Consider the following 15360-nt stretch of genomic DNA (forward strand, 5'->3'; position numbering starts at 1 on the left):
ACATCCATATATAGAATTAGATAGAGGGGGATAATTTTGAGATTTCATGCAAAACCACTTTGGAAACTCTTAAAACATTGAGTTTTGTTGTGAATATAGATAAAGTAATTAAACTTGGTTGTTACAAATTTTCTTTAGATAAAAAGGAAAAGAAAAGAAAAAATAGAAAGAAAGATGAAGTGAAAGAGAGAGAACTTCTAGAAGGTCAAAGAGAAGATAAGAAATTAACAGTTATTATTTTGTGCTTATCCTAAGTACTAGTGGTATTAGCATGATTATATATATATAAACAGTTAATAACCCATCACCATAAGTTTTTGGAATACGTAATTTTAGATTCTAGACGTGTAATATAAGATTTTGAATTCTTTTAACTGATTATTGGTTGATTGTTGTTATGATCTTCTAGCAAAATTGTTCAACATAAACTTTTAGCCAGGAAAAAGAAAAGAAGAGAAAATTATTCAAGGAGAAAAGAATGTAAAATATAAGAAATGCATGTTTCAACTATAACACTGTACAATGTACCTACACCAGTGATTTATTTTATTTGATACTTTTTCTATAGTGGAGGCACAAAAAGGCATCGACGAGGTTGGGTTGGTGTCACAATCTCAGTCAACTCAATTCATAGTTCAACACAAAAACTTGTAAGGGCTAATTTTACAAATACAATCTTATTCTTAACACATTCAAATTTAAAATGTTATACGGAAAACTAAATGCGGCACAATATTAAGCATCTTTTCTCACAAAGTCAAACTGAAATGTGATCATAAATGACTTCTGAAATTCATTAAGCTGCAAAATTCATCTCTAAAAATGAGTATTGTTCTTGCCACCAAATTAAAGCAATAAAATCCCAGTTATCAAGAGTTTATATATATTCATGGTAAAGAATAAAGATCAAATAACCTATGGGGGATGACTTAAAACAACCAAATTTAACTTGGTACATCATGATACATTAAAACGATCTAATAATGTAGATTTAATAAAAAATGTTAGTATATAGAATTATATAATACTAAAATCTTACAATACCACTAGATTAGCATTATAGCGTTCTCCTAAGTCCTAATCTATAATATATATCTATAGAACAACAATATGGCCACCTCTCCTAAGAGTATTGTGGGCAATTAATGAATAGCAGTGGTGACTCTAAAGTTTTGATATTAAGATGGTGATCAAACCTTAAAATATTGAATAACTCATGCCATAAATCGTAATCATCATCACTTGGCCTTTTTTTTCCTAGCCTCTAATTCTTTAGATGCAACTTTGCTGACGTCGACAGGTTGTATCAAACTCTTTGGAGTAAAGGCCTGCCTTATCTTAAATGTAGCCCATGCAGCCCCAACTGCATGACCAGCTGCATCTAGCCCTTCATTTGCAGCCTTTGCAGCTTCTTCTCCATATCTGCATGCAATACACACATTGCCAAATTTCTCTCATCAACGTCATCATTGCAATATTAAAGAATTAACTCTGAGTAATAAATCCATAGTCTTGTTTCTAACCAGAAATATAAGGGACAATTAGTATTTTAAAATTTGAACATGCTTTGCTTAAGAATTATGCATGTATTGAGATTTACCTGTGTTGGACAAGTTCAGTTGTCACAGTTGATGATGTTGTTAAGACATTTTTTCCCGTTACTTCAACAGCATCACATACTTTAACTATTCACAAAAATGAATTATAACATTAAATCTTGTTCATGACATATTTAATAATGTTACATCATCAGTATAATAACCAACTGAGTATTGCAAACAAGTTAGAAAAAAATTGTTGAGCAAATGAACTAAAAGCATTGCAATATTACAGACAATAATGAGTTATGCTACGTGTACACCAAAATCAGTCATCAGTATAAAATATATGCTAGAATATAAATACATATTTAAAATAAATTAAACCACACATGTATTTATATACAAATACATTAGTGACTGATTTTAGTGGCTAATTTTGATATACAAATAGCAGTTTTGGACAAGAATACCGATTTAAAGCTGTTCATGAAGTTTGCAAGTAGCAATTTATATATACTAATGTTGCAAAAGAACTTTAGGAATTAATAGTAATAGACCATATATCAGCTGATTTTTCATAATTATTTATTCCATATAATTTCTAAAAATCTTATGCAATAGTTCATAGTTCATAGTTCATGCACATGCATTTTTATATAAAAGTGATCTATTTTGAATTGATAAAAACATGATTTGAAATTTTGAGTTCTCTAAATCTGTTGCACATTGAACTAAGTGAAGGCAAGAATTCCAAGTTTTGGAAAGAATGTATCAATTAGTTTTGGTCTTTTGGATGAACATTTATCACCCTGCTGAGTTACCAAATTATGATACATTCAACAGAATATTTTTTTATTTAAATTCTGTTATCTTATTTTTTCTAGTAACATCTTATTTCCCTCTCCTTTTAATTAGAAAACATCATACTTTTTGGCTCTGTCCAAATTAAAGAAGATACAGGATTTTATCTAATTTCTCTTTTGTGATTATTTGCCTAGAACCTGGAACTCAAAACAGCATTTCATTTATGCATGTAGAATCATTAGCTCCCTTAAAAGGAAAGTGAATGATATAATTGACATACTGAATCCATCCAGTGATGCAATCACAACTTCTTCAGGTAGTAGTTTGATAAATTTCTTCCCAGCTTTTGAATTTGATGCTTTAGTGGCAAAAAATCCAGAGACTCTCACCACCCCACTGAGGACCCCATTGGCTACTTTCTCTGTCACTTTAGTCACTTTCTTAACCCTATATACAACATTAAAAAATAAAAAATAATACATCATAGATCTGAATCTTTGGTTTTAGACATTCCATGGTATAGTAATATTAAATTTCTACATAGTAGGATTTATCTTAATATAACCCTTTGAATCTTAATTATTACATATTGCAATATTAAATCCATCATTTAAAGCAGATTATTGTTGATGAAATTTAGAGCCATTATAATCAATTTATAAAGAAGATTATTACATGAGAAATAAGAAATATTTTGTTTAGTATTGATATTATCCAGAACATCTAATTAATATTTATATATTTTTGTAAAAATTAGATGAATAATTTTAGAATGAATGGAGAAAAAATATCATCCTACCTTTTAATCCGCTTCATAGTTTGAGGACTAACCTCGACGTCGGAACCACCAGCCATCCTCTGCTTCAGGAACTCATTTCCCCACTTCAACCGCTCCACCGTCACATCTCCACACCACAATATCCCCTTAATCAGCTGCCCCGATCCGGTGGCGATCAACCTCGCCGCCGTTCCGTTGTATTCCTCCACATTCGGAGCCAATGTTGTCCAATATGCCGCACTCATCTCCTCCATCAATTCCTGCTTCTCCTCCGATTTCATATCCTCCGGCGAAACATCCGCCGCCACCGATCCGTCCAACGCTTCCCCCTTCTTCTGCGCATCCTTACTCACTTCGTGTACGGTGAAACAGCTGCATTCGTTTAAAATCTCATCGAGCTTCAAAAGCAGATCTTCTTGTCCTTTCGATGCGATCGTCAGGCCGTAACTCAGCACCTCTGTGGCTGCGGCTGAGCTCGGTTTCTGATCGTCGGATTCGATCGGGACACGGAAGGAGAAGAAGTAATGTGAATCATCCACCTTCACGGCGGCCTCGTCCTTCGCCAGCGGCCACTGTGTCTCGCCGGCGAGATCGGCATAGACGGCAACGATGTTCTCGTCTTGCCGGAGGCGAACGATGGTGAGGTTGCCGCAGGCGAGTTCCACGCTGTACTCCTTGTCGATTAGGTGGAGGATGGCGCCGGGGACTGTGATGAGGATCTCCTCGGTGGCGGGGGGCGCCGAAGGAGAGGCGTTGGAGGAAGAGGAGCTGGAGCTGTCATCGTCAGCAGCAGTGGCTTTCTTCTCCGGGGAGAGATTCTCGACGAGGTCTCCGACATCGACGTCGACGGAAGGGTAAACCTCGACGTTAGGATTTTCTAGAGCCATTGATGAATGGTTCAGACTTCGAAGGTCCTTAACTGTGTTTGGATTTTGGGATGGAGAGAGGGAAAGAAAGTAACGGACTAACGGTTGTAACTGTCTGAAAGGACACGTGGCATAAGATAAAGGATCGGAGCCAAGGGTTTAACGAACTCGGAAGTTTCCCGCGCAAATACCGGTATAAACTCTCTTTTTGTTTTATCTTATCCGATTTAATTTTTATCAGGCCCATACTTAATTACTTATATATATAAAAAAAAGGAATTTTTAATAAATAGATAATGAAATACAAGGGTATATACTTTTTAAGTTTTATTCATTTGTCATAAACGTTATATCATATATGGACTTGCATAAATCAAATTTAATGAATAACATTTTTTTATGTACAGTTTGTAAACTTTGGAGTATTAAATTCTTCAGTTGAATTTTAACGTATTAATAGTATAAAATATTTTTGAGTTATTTAATCATATTTGTTTTTTGACGACTATTCATATAATTAATATAAAATATAATTATTTTATTGATATAACATAACGTAATTAAATATAAGTGTTAAACTTTTTGACATTCACACCATAAAACATTTTTTAAGGTGCAATAAGGAATTATGATCCACTTTTATTAAATAGATGAATAAGCTTTTGCAAATACTAATAAAGACTGCATTAATAGGAACCATGTTTATTTATTCAAATGAAATCATCATTATTCAATTTTTATTTATTTATGTAAACCAATGTTCACTTTTGAGAATAGATCGTATAATACATAGTTCTCTAAAATTTCAGCAAGAATGTACGTATTTCCATAGGACCAAGCTCAACAACAAAATTGAAAGTATTAACAGGGCGACCCCTAAGTGGTTTAGGTTCTTTTCCATTAATCTCCCCTTCAACATTCCAATTCATTTTCTTTATTTCTGATTTCTCTTGGTTAGCTGATAAACTCATCTCCTTCAACTCTTTTATCTGAACAATTAATTAAACACCAAGCACATATCATAGAAGTTGTTAACAACTTAACATAGTGAGATAACTTAATCTAAAGTATGCTCCTAGGAAGTATTTGATCATAATAAATAAACAAATAAAAGGGGAAAAAATGCTTTGCTTAAAGAGAAATGTTAAGTGACTAGTAAATGCCTTGCATTAGAGTCAACACTAATTAACTTTCTATTTTTTATCCACTAAAAATATTAATTCTCTAATATTTTCCTTAATTAAAATTTGATTATTGGTTCATACAAGCCTCCTTACCTAAAGAAATTGGGCTTAATAAAATCATTAATTATTAACTAACAACTGAGAATATCTTGCAAAAAAATGAGGGTGCGAAAAAAAAAAGAGGGTTTGAGAATAAGTATTATGTACCTGTTTTCTGGCAAACAACTTCTTCAATTCAACTTTGGCCAGAGTTGAATACTCAGCATCTTCACTTTGCTAATTTCATTTAAAATATAAGAGAAATATATGAATAGTACATCACAGTTTACAAAATAATGCAGCTAGAGACAAAAAGAAATGCTCAAGGGCTAGTAGAATTCATTATTTTTGGCTATCAACCCAATTTCTTTAGTCTAGTAATTCAACAACATACTTTTAGTCTACATTTTTAAACATTAATGGCTAACTACTGAGCAAAAACAATAAATTTCGGTGGTCCTCTAGCATTCTTCAGACAGAAAATATTACTTAATTTTGCTAGGTTCATCAGAAAGTAAAATACAAGGAGGGGGATGATGATAGTCATAGATTTTACCTCATAGAGATGTGCCAAACGGAGAAGCACACTTCCACCATCCAACTCCTACACAAATAATAATAATAAAAAGATTATTAACTCTGAAAGATTCAAGAGAGTTATATCATTCTATGCTGATTTTGATATACCTCAAGAGTTAGCAGAGCAACATTGGGAGGCAAGCTGTAATTTGGCTCCAAGACAGTTCCTTTTGTCACATGAGATGACTTCCAATTTTTCAAGCTCTGAACAAATGATAACATGCCACAGAATATTTAACATTGTAAGTTTGTAACTACTATTATTATTTCATGAAGCAAGCATGCATAACTGACTCATACCTCATATGTGAAAGCCAACAAGAGGGGTGAGTAAATCTCCTGACCAGTCGCCCGACGCCACCGGGAACCAGATCCTAGCTTGTGGATGCCAAGGTAGTAATTTCCTCTCACCTGATACATGCAAATTCGATATTACATAAAACATGAAAGAAAAATTTCTCACCCAATCTATTATTCAGGACGCGCGAGAATGAATTTAATTATAGGGTCATTGCCATACCGTTAGTCCTTTACATCCATAATCTTTTGCACAATCTATTTCATCAAGAGCTTCTCCTACTCCTCTACCATCATCTTGGAGAATACGCCTGGAGCATTAAGCATTGACCATTAGCAGTTTGTAACTGTTCACAGTAAAACAATCTTGAACTTGAAAGAAATGGCATGTTTATATATACCTGTGAAGCATTAGTTCCATCTCTCCATCTCTAATGCTCGCTCCACCCGTGGCACGATCAACTAAGACAGAGAGTTCAGATTTCTGATCCTTAACATAAATTCCAAGATTAATCTACAGACAAGAAATAAGTAGTTTAGTTGCATTATGACAAAAATATACCATAATATCATAGAAGCTCATAAACTATGAAAAATAAATAAGTAAAAGATCCAAGGAATTTTACTGGATAGTAGTTTCCTGCCACAGGTTGAGTAACTTGAAGAGGCCAATCTTCTCTGTAATCACGAACCTGCGTAAACATTTTTGAGTCAGAAAACTCAATGTTGAACATCTTTCCCGGGAGGATTTTTCGTTACAAACAAAAGAAAATTGGCATAAGAGTTACCCTTTTCAGAAAATCTCTGCCATTAGAATCAGTATAAAACTCCTTGTTTGTAGCCATATTTGCTGTTATTTGTGTGATCACCTCTTTTCCAACTCCATCATCAGTTGGAATTGGACCAACCTTCATAAAACAATTTGTTTCATAACCTTAGACAATTAATAGCATAATATTCTATTTTGGCTGATGAAAAAAGTGGCTTCTCACTATTCCAAAGAATGCAACTCACAGTGTATTCAACTTCAGCATGGTCTTTGTCTTTGTAAAGCCTAATAACCTTCAAAAAATAAATGAAACAAATAAATAGGTAGCAAATGACATGCTTATGGATAAAGCAAACCCATTTAAGTATTTTGAAAATAATAGGACATACCATTATATGTTTAAAAAGAAAAAAGACAATAAACACAAAATTGTTTTAAAGGACACTGACTTGGTAAATCCAAGAGTTAAACTCTTGATGAATCTCATCAACTAGTGGCCCGCGGATTACTTTGTAGGGAATCTGCATATCAAATAGAAAACATATTTAAATAATAAAGCTTCAAAGGAATTGGAAATGTAATATTGTATGTATTGAGAAATCATGTAATCACAGTTCTTGTGTTATGTTATAACTAATGCCATGAACCTACTGATTGGAAAAGAAACCTACTGATCTTGAAACAACAGTTGGCCGGGATTCAGTAGGCCGGAATATGTATGCACCAGAAGCCTGCAGAGAGATCACATTCACACCACTTTAGCAAACATTATAATTTAAACTTTTATTAGAATGGATGTTCTTGTTTGTGCGAAAATCACACACCTGATAATCAGGAAAGCTGCCTCCACTAGAAGCATACCAGAGATAGCTTTGTTGAACCGGTATATCAACCTGCAAAATTTTTTAGCGATCATGAAATATTCTTGACATGAATGAAAACCATAGAATTAATATGAATTGGCCAAAAAAATTCCATCAAGAAGCAAACTATGCTGTGAAATCTATCGTTTATGGAATATGAGAACTGAGACTTTATGATTGTGCCAATATTGTGCTAATAGCTGGTATCTGGTAATAGTCTTCACTAGTTTGTTCTTTCTAGCGTATGACAAAATTTATTGGTTGCTAACATTGCACTATACTATAGTCGTGATTAATGACTCAATTAAAACTTAACAAAACATTATGAACACTTTACTGTGAGCATTCAAGTTACTTACTCCAGTTTTGGAATTAAACATCCGTTGAAGTTGTCCAGAAGTTGAAGAAAATGACATCTTTAAATCCCCAGGTCCTATGGTAACAGTGTCGCCGCTGATGAGCTGTGAAAGGAAAGGACTTCTTTTTTTACCTATCAATCAAGTTGAAACACCAAACAAAGCTTATTCAATACTAAAAATTAACAGAACATCAAATCTTACAAAAATTCATCTTTTTTGTATTTTTATTTGACAATGGCGATGAAAACCGTCATTAAGCTATTATTTGCACAACCATACAAAATAGGAATTGCATTACATCTTTTCTCAAGTGTTTTAAGACAAAAAAAAAATCTTGCATATTTCTATATCTGTCTTCTTCTACCAAACAGTTAGAAACGGGCTTAAAACTATTGCTACTAGATTTTTTTTGGGTTGGGGGGAACAATTTTACCATTTCCAGATGCTTTCGAAATGAAGTAGGTACTCCATCCAAGTGGAGGTACTGAAACTTGAAACAGAAGTGAATATTTTGGTGCTTCTTTTGGTTGCACCCCTAAATAGGCCTCAACATAGAAGCTTCTTAAATTTTTTGTTACATTATCTGTGTCCACATACTGTGCTTCAATGATATTTCCAGAAGAATCTTTGACAACAAGATTATCATCATTAACCTAGTACAAAATTGTTACCTTTCAGCATAGTATTGGAATTGAATTATTCATAATGCCATAATAAGTAAATTAGGGATACTCACTGGTATTCTAACAATCTCAGTACGATTCCATCCAAGTGGGTTATACAATACTACTACCTAGAAAAAAAAAACATTCACTTTAAGAAAATTTAACTAGAATAAACCGAGTTATGTTGGTTGTATTCATTTCCACCTCGTACACAAGTCGGCACACACTTCTCTATCGTTAGATGGTGTGTGAGATCAACACAAGATAGTTCTCAGATCTCATGTAATGGTGGATAGTTGTGTGTCAGATTGGTGTACAAGACATATGAATAAATGAGTACATACAACAATAAGAAGAAATAGTGAAAATATTACCAAACTCTTAGCCTCTGGAATATTGTCCTCTGTTTGTGGGCAGTAACTGATGTTGAGTAATTGACACTGCCAAAGTCAAATAATAATTAAAACAAAAGAGAAGAGAAAGTGACAAACAATTCAATAATCAAGATTAAGATATTACAACTTATATCTACTAAGACAATATGGACACAATCTACTTCAACATTTGTTCATTGCTAGAACCTTTGACAAGAGTAATAAAGGGAAACTCAGTGCTAAATATCCTGCATTACCCGGTGTTTTGGAAAGAGTCACACTCAAATGATGTAATGTTGGCAGCCTAACCTGATTCAACATCGGAGGCTGATTCCATGGCAAAAACCCGTGACTTTAAGGTCACAAGGAAACAACTCAATTGTTGTTCCAAGGCTCTCTTCCTTGGACAAGAGTAATAAACATCATTAATTTCATGAAGTTTTGAAATGTTACCTGGGCAAATGCCGTTGCAGGAGCTGAACAGTGACCACTTGATTTCTTGCCAGAAAGACAAGCCAGAGAAGTGCTAGAAACTTTTTCAGCCTACAAGAGAACATTGCTTGGTGAATATCACACTATTCTAAATTCAACTTTTTATTACTAATCATAATTAATTCTACAAGTTCAACTGATTAGACCCTTCTCTTCGTTCGAAAACTCTCCTTCCTTCTTCCATTCCGTCAAGTAACCACAATCAATTCTTTGAGGTTTTCAAGTCCATTTTACTAGGCAAAACTTCAATGAATCAGTTCACAAGAACTGGCTAAATTTTAAAGACAATTGAGACGAACAAGATACATTATCAAAATTCAGATTAGGAAAAGTTCAAGCTCCTAACCTTAGAAGCTCCAATAGCAAGTCTTTTAGCATAGTCATCAGTTACATGTTGTTTGGCTGTGCCAGAGACAGCATCATGGTGTTGTGCAACTCCAAGAGCTTCTCCAAGGTCAAATGTATTACTTCCAGTTGTAGATTTCTTTCCAGCCAAAAACTCGAGTTGCCGTGCTGCCTATAACAAAATGTTATCAGCATATCAAATTGAATTTGTTCAGAACCATAGGAGGCAAAAAACAAGGAAATCCCACCAAATTTTATCATGATTGGAACATTAAATTATACCAAATAGTATCCACTTAGCGACCTAACATATCGCTTGAGGGCAGGGCGACTCGTGTAGTATCCTGTCCAATAACCATTTGCTCCATCAGCATACCTATAAGAACAAATCATCAAACATGTGGTGTGCATAAGTCACCAACAGAATAAAATATTAACACAACGGAAACAATCATTAGTCACAGAAACATTCCTCTAACAGATTCTTACGGGAAATAATCATCAGTTTTCAATGGCAATGTTTCATTAGCAGCATTTTTGGCATCAGTGTAAATAGATGGAGTAGAATACAAGGCATTCACTCTCCCATCCTGAAAAAGATTAAACACAATAGAGAATGCATTTAAATTCCATATACAATCAAAACATGTATATAATAACCATATAAACCCCTTACCAAATTAACATAGTGAATCAATTTATCCATTTGCTTGAACCAACTTTCAGCATATTGGTATTGGAAATCATCACCCATTGTCCACATTATATGGTTTGTCCTTGTCACACTTGCCTATAATAATAGTACAAAGAATTAATGCTAAAAATTCCAAGGCAAGTCAAGTTAGTCATTCTGTTAATTTTTTGCTGATGTGTCGCTAACAATTGCTGACATGTGAGGTAAAATTTGCCACATGTCACATCCGTAACGTGTACTTAAGAGTGACACATCAGAAACAAGTTACTAAAATGACTAATTTGACTCGTTTTTTAGGCACTAAATTAAAGCATCTGAAGAATCATATTGATTCATGAATAATCTTCGAAGAACTAATTTAAATATTGTCTTACTTGACTAGTAGCAGCATTAACAAAATCTTCAACACGCTGTATGATATTGGTGTCAAAAAGAAGAGGATCATCCTGCACATGCAATAAGCCATATACTTAACAAAATATGCAAAGATATATATACATTTAACTTGTAAAATAGCATGAGCATTTTAGAACCTGTAATGGGATCAAGTTTTCATTATTGACTTCAAAATTAAAAGTGTTTGGAGCACTATAATGAACAGGGAAAGCATTAGCAAAAATCTGAGCAGAAGAACCAAATGTTTTGGAACCACGCCACACAACTTCAAGTGACTTATCAACTTTGCGCTTTGCTCTGTCTTGATAATCAATCCTAGCAAAGTGTACTGAATCAAAACCAACCTGCAATCATTCATACAAACACATCAAAACAACAACAATTATGTTACTATGACAAAATTATTCTAGTGATTAATTATTTAATTAAAAAAATATATAAATTATATAGTAATTAAGTCAGTGACTGATTTTTAGTACGTGGAATTTATGAAACAAGATTAGTACTAAGTTATATCGAATTTTGTTTAGAAACTAAAATCTTATGCATGCAATAAACTCTTGATATTAGTAATTAGTTTGAATAGAACGAAAACTCTAATGTTAATATTTTTTTTTCCATTAACCAGGCTTATATTTGATATGTTATTCAAAATAAATAAATATCATGAATAATCCTTATTGTTAATAGCATGAATTTTATGTTTTTTTTACTAATGAACCTTTTACTTTATCCACTAGACAAATAATGTCACGTATAAAATCAAATTTCTCTCTCTTTTTCCTTTTTTATTGATATGAATATGTCATGTAAAGGAAAAGATAAGCCCTTTACGTTTTATTTTATGATAATTGATAAAAGAACCCTTTAGTTTATCCACTACACAAATAATGTGTGTGGTTCGATCTGTAATATTTATCCAAATTTAATCTAAAAATTACGAATATTCATCTGATTTGCAATTTTTCGATCCGATCCACATATTAATAGAATTGGATTACAAATTTTATGTAAGTATTTGTATATCTACAGATCCAAAAAAAGAAGTAAATTTTTTTATGTTTTATTTTAATTAATAATTATCATATGTCGTATTATTTTATTTTTATTATTTAAAAGAATATATTTAATAATATTTTAAAAATAAATAAAAAAATAACATTTTGTTGATACTTTTTTAATAAAAATAAATTTTTTAAAATATTTATACATTTTGTGGATATATCCGAAATTCAATCTGATTCGATCTACAAATATGCAAATCGGATGAGATGCAAACTAAAAAATTTTGGATATTAAATCCGATTCGCCGCGTTCAACCCATGTATATTCCATTCATATGAATATGTCATGCAAAGGAAATTAAAGATAAACTTATCCATTTAAATTGAACTTTTCAAACTAATCAACACCATTCTTATTTACCTTTGTTTGACCGACCGGCCACTTATTTAAATTTTAAAATAGATCTGATTGATCGTCTTAGTCTTTATAGTTTATATTTAACACCATAAAATTAAACGTCCCATTCAAGTCATAGAAAATGTGATTTAGCATGTAAAAATTAAATATTTAAAAAATAATAATAGTTTGATCAATGCATGCAACAAATACAATAATTTAATTTATCCTCTTATTAATTTATAAAATTGATGTTGTAACTTGAAAGACACAATCTAATCCCTTATTTTTTTTAATATGCCAAATGTATTATTGAGACATAATTCATTTAAAAAATTAACTTGACAAATGACAATGACATTTGAAGGGAAAAAAATTATATCTACCGTACACATACATAGATGAAAAATTAAAAACTATTATTCTAGGGACCACCATGTTAGCAAGTTGGTGATTCTTTAACATAAAAAGACAAATGGTATTCAATTAACAATAAATATGGAAAATTGTAGTGAGTTTTCCACTCATTAAGAGAAGATTTAGAGTTCCTTTCGTATTAAGACGTAAGTTTAAATATGCTTTTACATTTTTCAATCTAATAGAATAAAGACTAATTTATATTGAATTAAAATTGTATAAAACGTGATTTATAAGGTTGATTTTACTTAAAAATGAATGAGCTGATTATTCGACCAATTCAAATTAATTATGTCAATTTTTTTTCCGTGAGTTGGTAATTTTTTTATGACTGATTATGTCGGTTTAAATATTGACATGGGTTATATTTGATTTATATTTACTAGAGATTATTAGTCAATTTTTTTCTTTTCTTTTCTATTGATTTATCAATACCAAATATTTTTCTATAGAACCAATTACATGAGACATGGGAGCACAAAGCACTAACCTCAGCACCTAGAAGATAAGCTTGAACAGCAGAGTGTCCAAAAGGGTCAATTTGCCAACCAGAACGAGGTGTCTTGTTGAACTCTTGTTTTATGAATCTATGTCCCAAACTTGTTTGATCTATCATGTCTATGTAATGTGGTGCTGCTTCATCATGCATGCACCATCCTCCATTCCTAATCACATAATAATAACAATATTAATCATAGGATTATCTTCACTTAATTTTATAGGAGATATCTATTTTACTAGCCTTAAATTTTAGTAGGTTTCGTTTAAAAAATAAAATAAAAAGAAAAAGAAAATATTCAAAACTCATATATTCTCTAATACTAGTGATAAATTGAGTTATTAAAGATGACTAGTTTGGCATACATTTTTCTAAAAAAGAACATTTTTAAAATACTCTTTCAACCACTTCTTCATATGCCTGTCTCAGTCTTTTTTTTTTTTGTTACTTTTTTTTCTCCACTATCTATNTTTAATTTTGTAATTAAGTTATATTCATATCAAAAATATTAAAATTAACAGAATATTTATTTTAAAATACATGCGGTCAAAGATCCAATTAAACTTTTAATTATGAATACCTTTAATTTTTGAAGAAATATTCAATTAACTTTAACCTTTTTTATACTATAAAAGATCTAACTATAAAATTAAATTAAAAGTAATGTAGAGACTCAATTGAAAGAAAAAAAATTATAGAGACTTAATTGCAAATTTAACAAAATTATAGAGATCAATAGAATAATTATTTATTTAAATATACAAAAGTAAAATATTAATAAATATTACACTACAATTTAAAAGTAGTAGAACGAGTGTTGACACAAAATATGATCATAAGATATTCAAAAATAATTTTTTTGGATCAAAATATTTCAACTTGCAACTAAATAAAATAAAAGAATTAACCAAACACTCAGTCACACACTTACACGAATTCAAGCTGGCCAGCATCCGCAAGCTTTCTCACTTGTTCTTTAATTTCTGGACTCTGTTCTACCCACCATCTATGAAAGAATGCCTTAAGAAAATGATAAATAAATAAATAAGTAAATAAATAATGAAATCATTGCTCATTAAATAAAGGGTATCAAATAATTATGCTGATTATAATCTTTAAACCATATGAAACAAATAATCACATAAATTCCACACCAATTTAAATTTATATTTAAAACTATAATAGATACAATTAATATAGATTCATATTAGAAATGGAATATTCAATTTACCATCTCAGCAAACACAAACTTTCTATTTGGATCTCTCTGAAGAGACATAACCACCGAATCCAGCACATTCTCAACACATGCACCCTACCAAAAAAAATAAAAAATAAAAAATAAAAAATTCAAACTATATTCAAAAAACCAAAGTTCAAAAGTTTAACAAGTCAATAATCATATGGTACTATATTAAAAAAATATAATAAAAAGTAAAATATGCATAATCTTATGAACATGATTATTATGAATTCTATTAGAACCTGAATGTTGTTTCTTGATCCAACATAGTATTGATCAATGGTCTTCAACCAACCAACATCATCATGGGAATGTGCAACCAAATGAACATTCAATTTCCCTTCATTTATAGAAGCATCAGTGTTGTACTTTATGTATTTGGAACAAACTAGTGTGCCATGGAAACAAAGAAGAATAATAAGAAGAGATGAGAAGAGAGACTCTGAAGCTGAAGAAGAACAACTCCTTATGTTTCTCATTTTCCAATACCCCACCATGCTTTGCAATTGCATGTGCTTTTTATTACAATCAGAAATGTGTCTTTTAGCATTTAGATATATAGATATTAAATTTTAGTTGTTGAAATTAAATAACACTATTATTGAAAGATACAAGGGAAGGGTATTGTCCAAGAGAAAAGTCAAAAGTCAAAACAAAAAGGTTAAGACTTAAGTGTTATTCCATTAATATAATAATACTACAATATCACAAAATGTGGAATCTATGTTTAGCAATTATTGTGGGAAATATTTGCC

At 31.5% G+C, this 15360-nt stretch overlaps 2 protein-coding genes across 2 annotated transcripts; both read right to left on the reverse strand.

The window, feature by feature from the left end:
• Positions 1–1092: 1092 nt before the first annotated feature.
• LOC107478127 (senescence/dehydration-associated protein At3g51250) lies at positions 1093–4010 on the reverse strand. The gene is made up of 4 exons (XM_016098280.3): positions 3145–4010; positions 2626–2792; positions 1601–1685; positions 1093–1422 (listed from the first exon to the last, which is right to left on the reverse strand). The coding sequence occupies exons 1-4, from the start codon at positions 4008–4010 to the stop codon at positions 1239–1241; spliced, it is 1302 nt and encodes a 433-aa protein (XP_015953766.1). The 3' UTR covers positions 1093–1238.
• Positions 4011–4675: 665 nt separating this feature from the next.
• LOC127743958 (alpha-mannosidase) lies at positions 4676–15120 on the reverse strand. Its single transcript, XM_052256214.1, has 28 exons — positions 14848–15120; positions 14594–14677; positions 14294–14382; positions 13354–13528; positions 11183–11389; positions 11024–11095; positions 10632–10745; positions 10445–10545; positions 10238–10331; positions 9957–10127; positions 9572–9661; positions 9119–9184; positions 8816–8872; positions 8513–8732; positions 8080–8210; positions 7682–7750; positions 7529–7588; positions 7307–7378; positions 7103–7150; positions 6877–6996; positions 6715–6780; positions 6490–6602; positions 6312–6399; positions 6092–6202; positions 5900–5995; positions 5769–5816; positions 5381–5449; positions 4676–4978 (listed from the first exon to the last, which is right to left on the reverse strand). The coding sequence occupies exons 1-28, from the start codon at positions 15115–15117 to the stop codon at positions 4787–4789; spliced, it is 3093 nt and encodes a 1030-aa protein (XP_052112174.1). The 5' UTR covers positions 15118–15120; the 3' UTR covers positions 4676–4786.
• Positions 15121–15360: the final 240 nt, after the last annotated feature.

Source organism: Arachis duranensis, unplaced genomic scaffold (assembly GCF_000817695.3).
Source record: "Arachis duranensis cultivar V14167 unplaced genomic scaffold, aradu.V14167.gnm2.J7QH unplaced_Scaffold_165934, whole genome shotgun sequence".
Classification (NCBI taxonomy): domain Eukaryota; kingdom Viridiplantae; phylum Streptophyta; class Magnoliopsida; order Fabales; family Fabaceae; genus Arachis; species Arachis duranensis.

What these genes read in the sequence shown, in the direction of transcription:
- LOC107478127 (XM_016098280.3), bottom strand. Translation starts at nt 4,010, where the DNA reads ATGGCTCTAGAAAATCCTAACGTCGAGGTTTACCCTTCCGTCGACGTC. An exon ending in ACTATGAAGCGGATTAAAAG is followed by an intron (nt 2,793 to 3,144) that starts GTAGGATGATAT and finishes TGTTGTATATAG; the next exon opens with GGTTAAGAAAGTGACTAAAG. An exon ending in TGCATCACTGGATGGATTCA is followed by an intron (nt 1,686 to 2,625) that starts GTATGTCAATTA and finishes TTTTGTGAATAG; the next exon opens with TTAAAGTATGTGATGCTGTT.
- LOC127743958 (XM_052256214.1), bottom strand. Translation starts at nt 15,117, where the DNA reads ATGCAATTGCAAAGCATGGTGGGGTATTGGAAAATGAGAAACATAAGG. An exon ending in ATGCTGAAGTTGAATACACT is followed by an intron (nt 6,997 to 7,102) that starts GTGAGTTGCATT and finishes TGTTTTATGAAG; the next exon opens with GTTGGTCCAATTCCAACTGA. An exon ending in ATGGATGTAAAGGACTAACG is followed by an intron (nt 6,203 to 6,311) that starts GTATGGCAATGA and finishes TGCATGTATCAG; the next exon opens with GTGAGAGGAAATTACTACCT.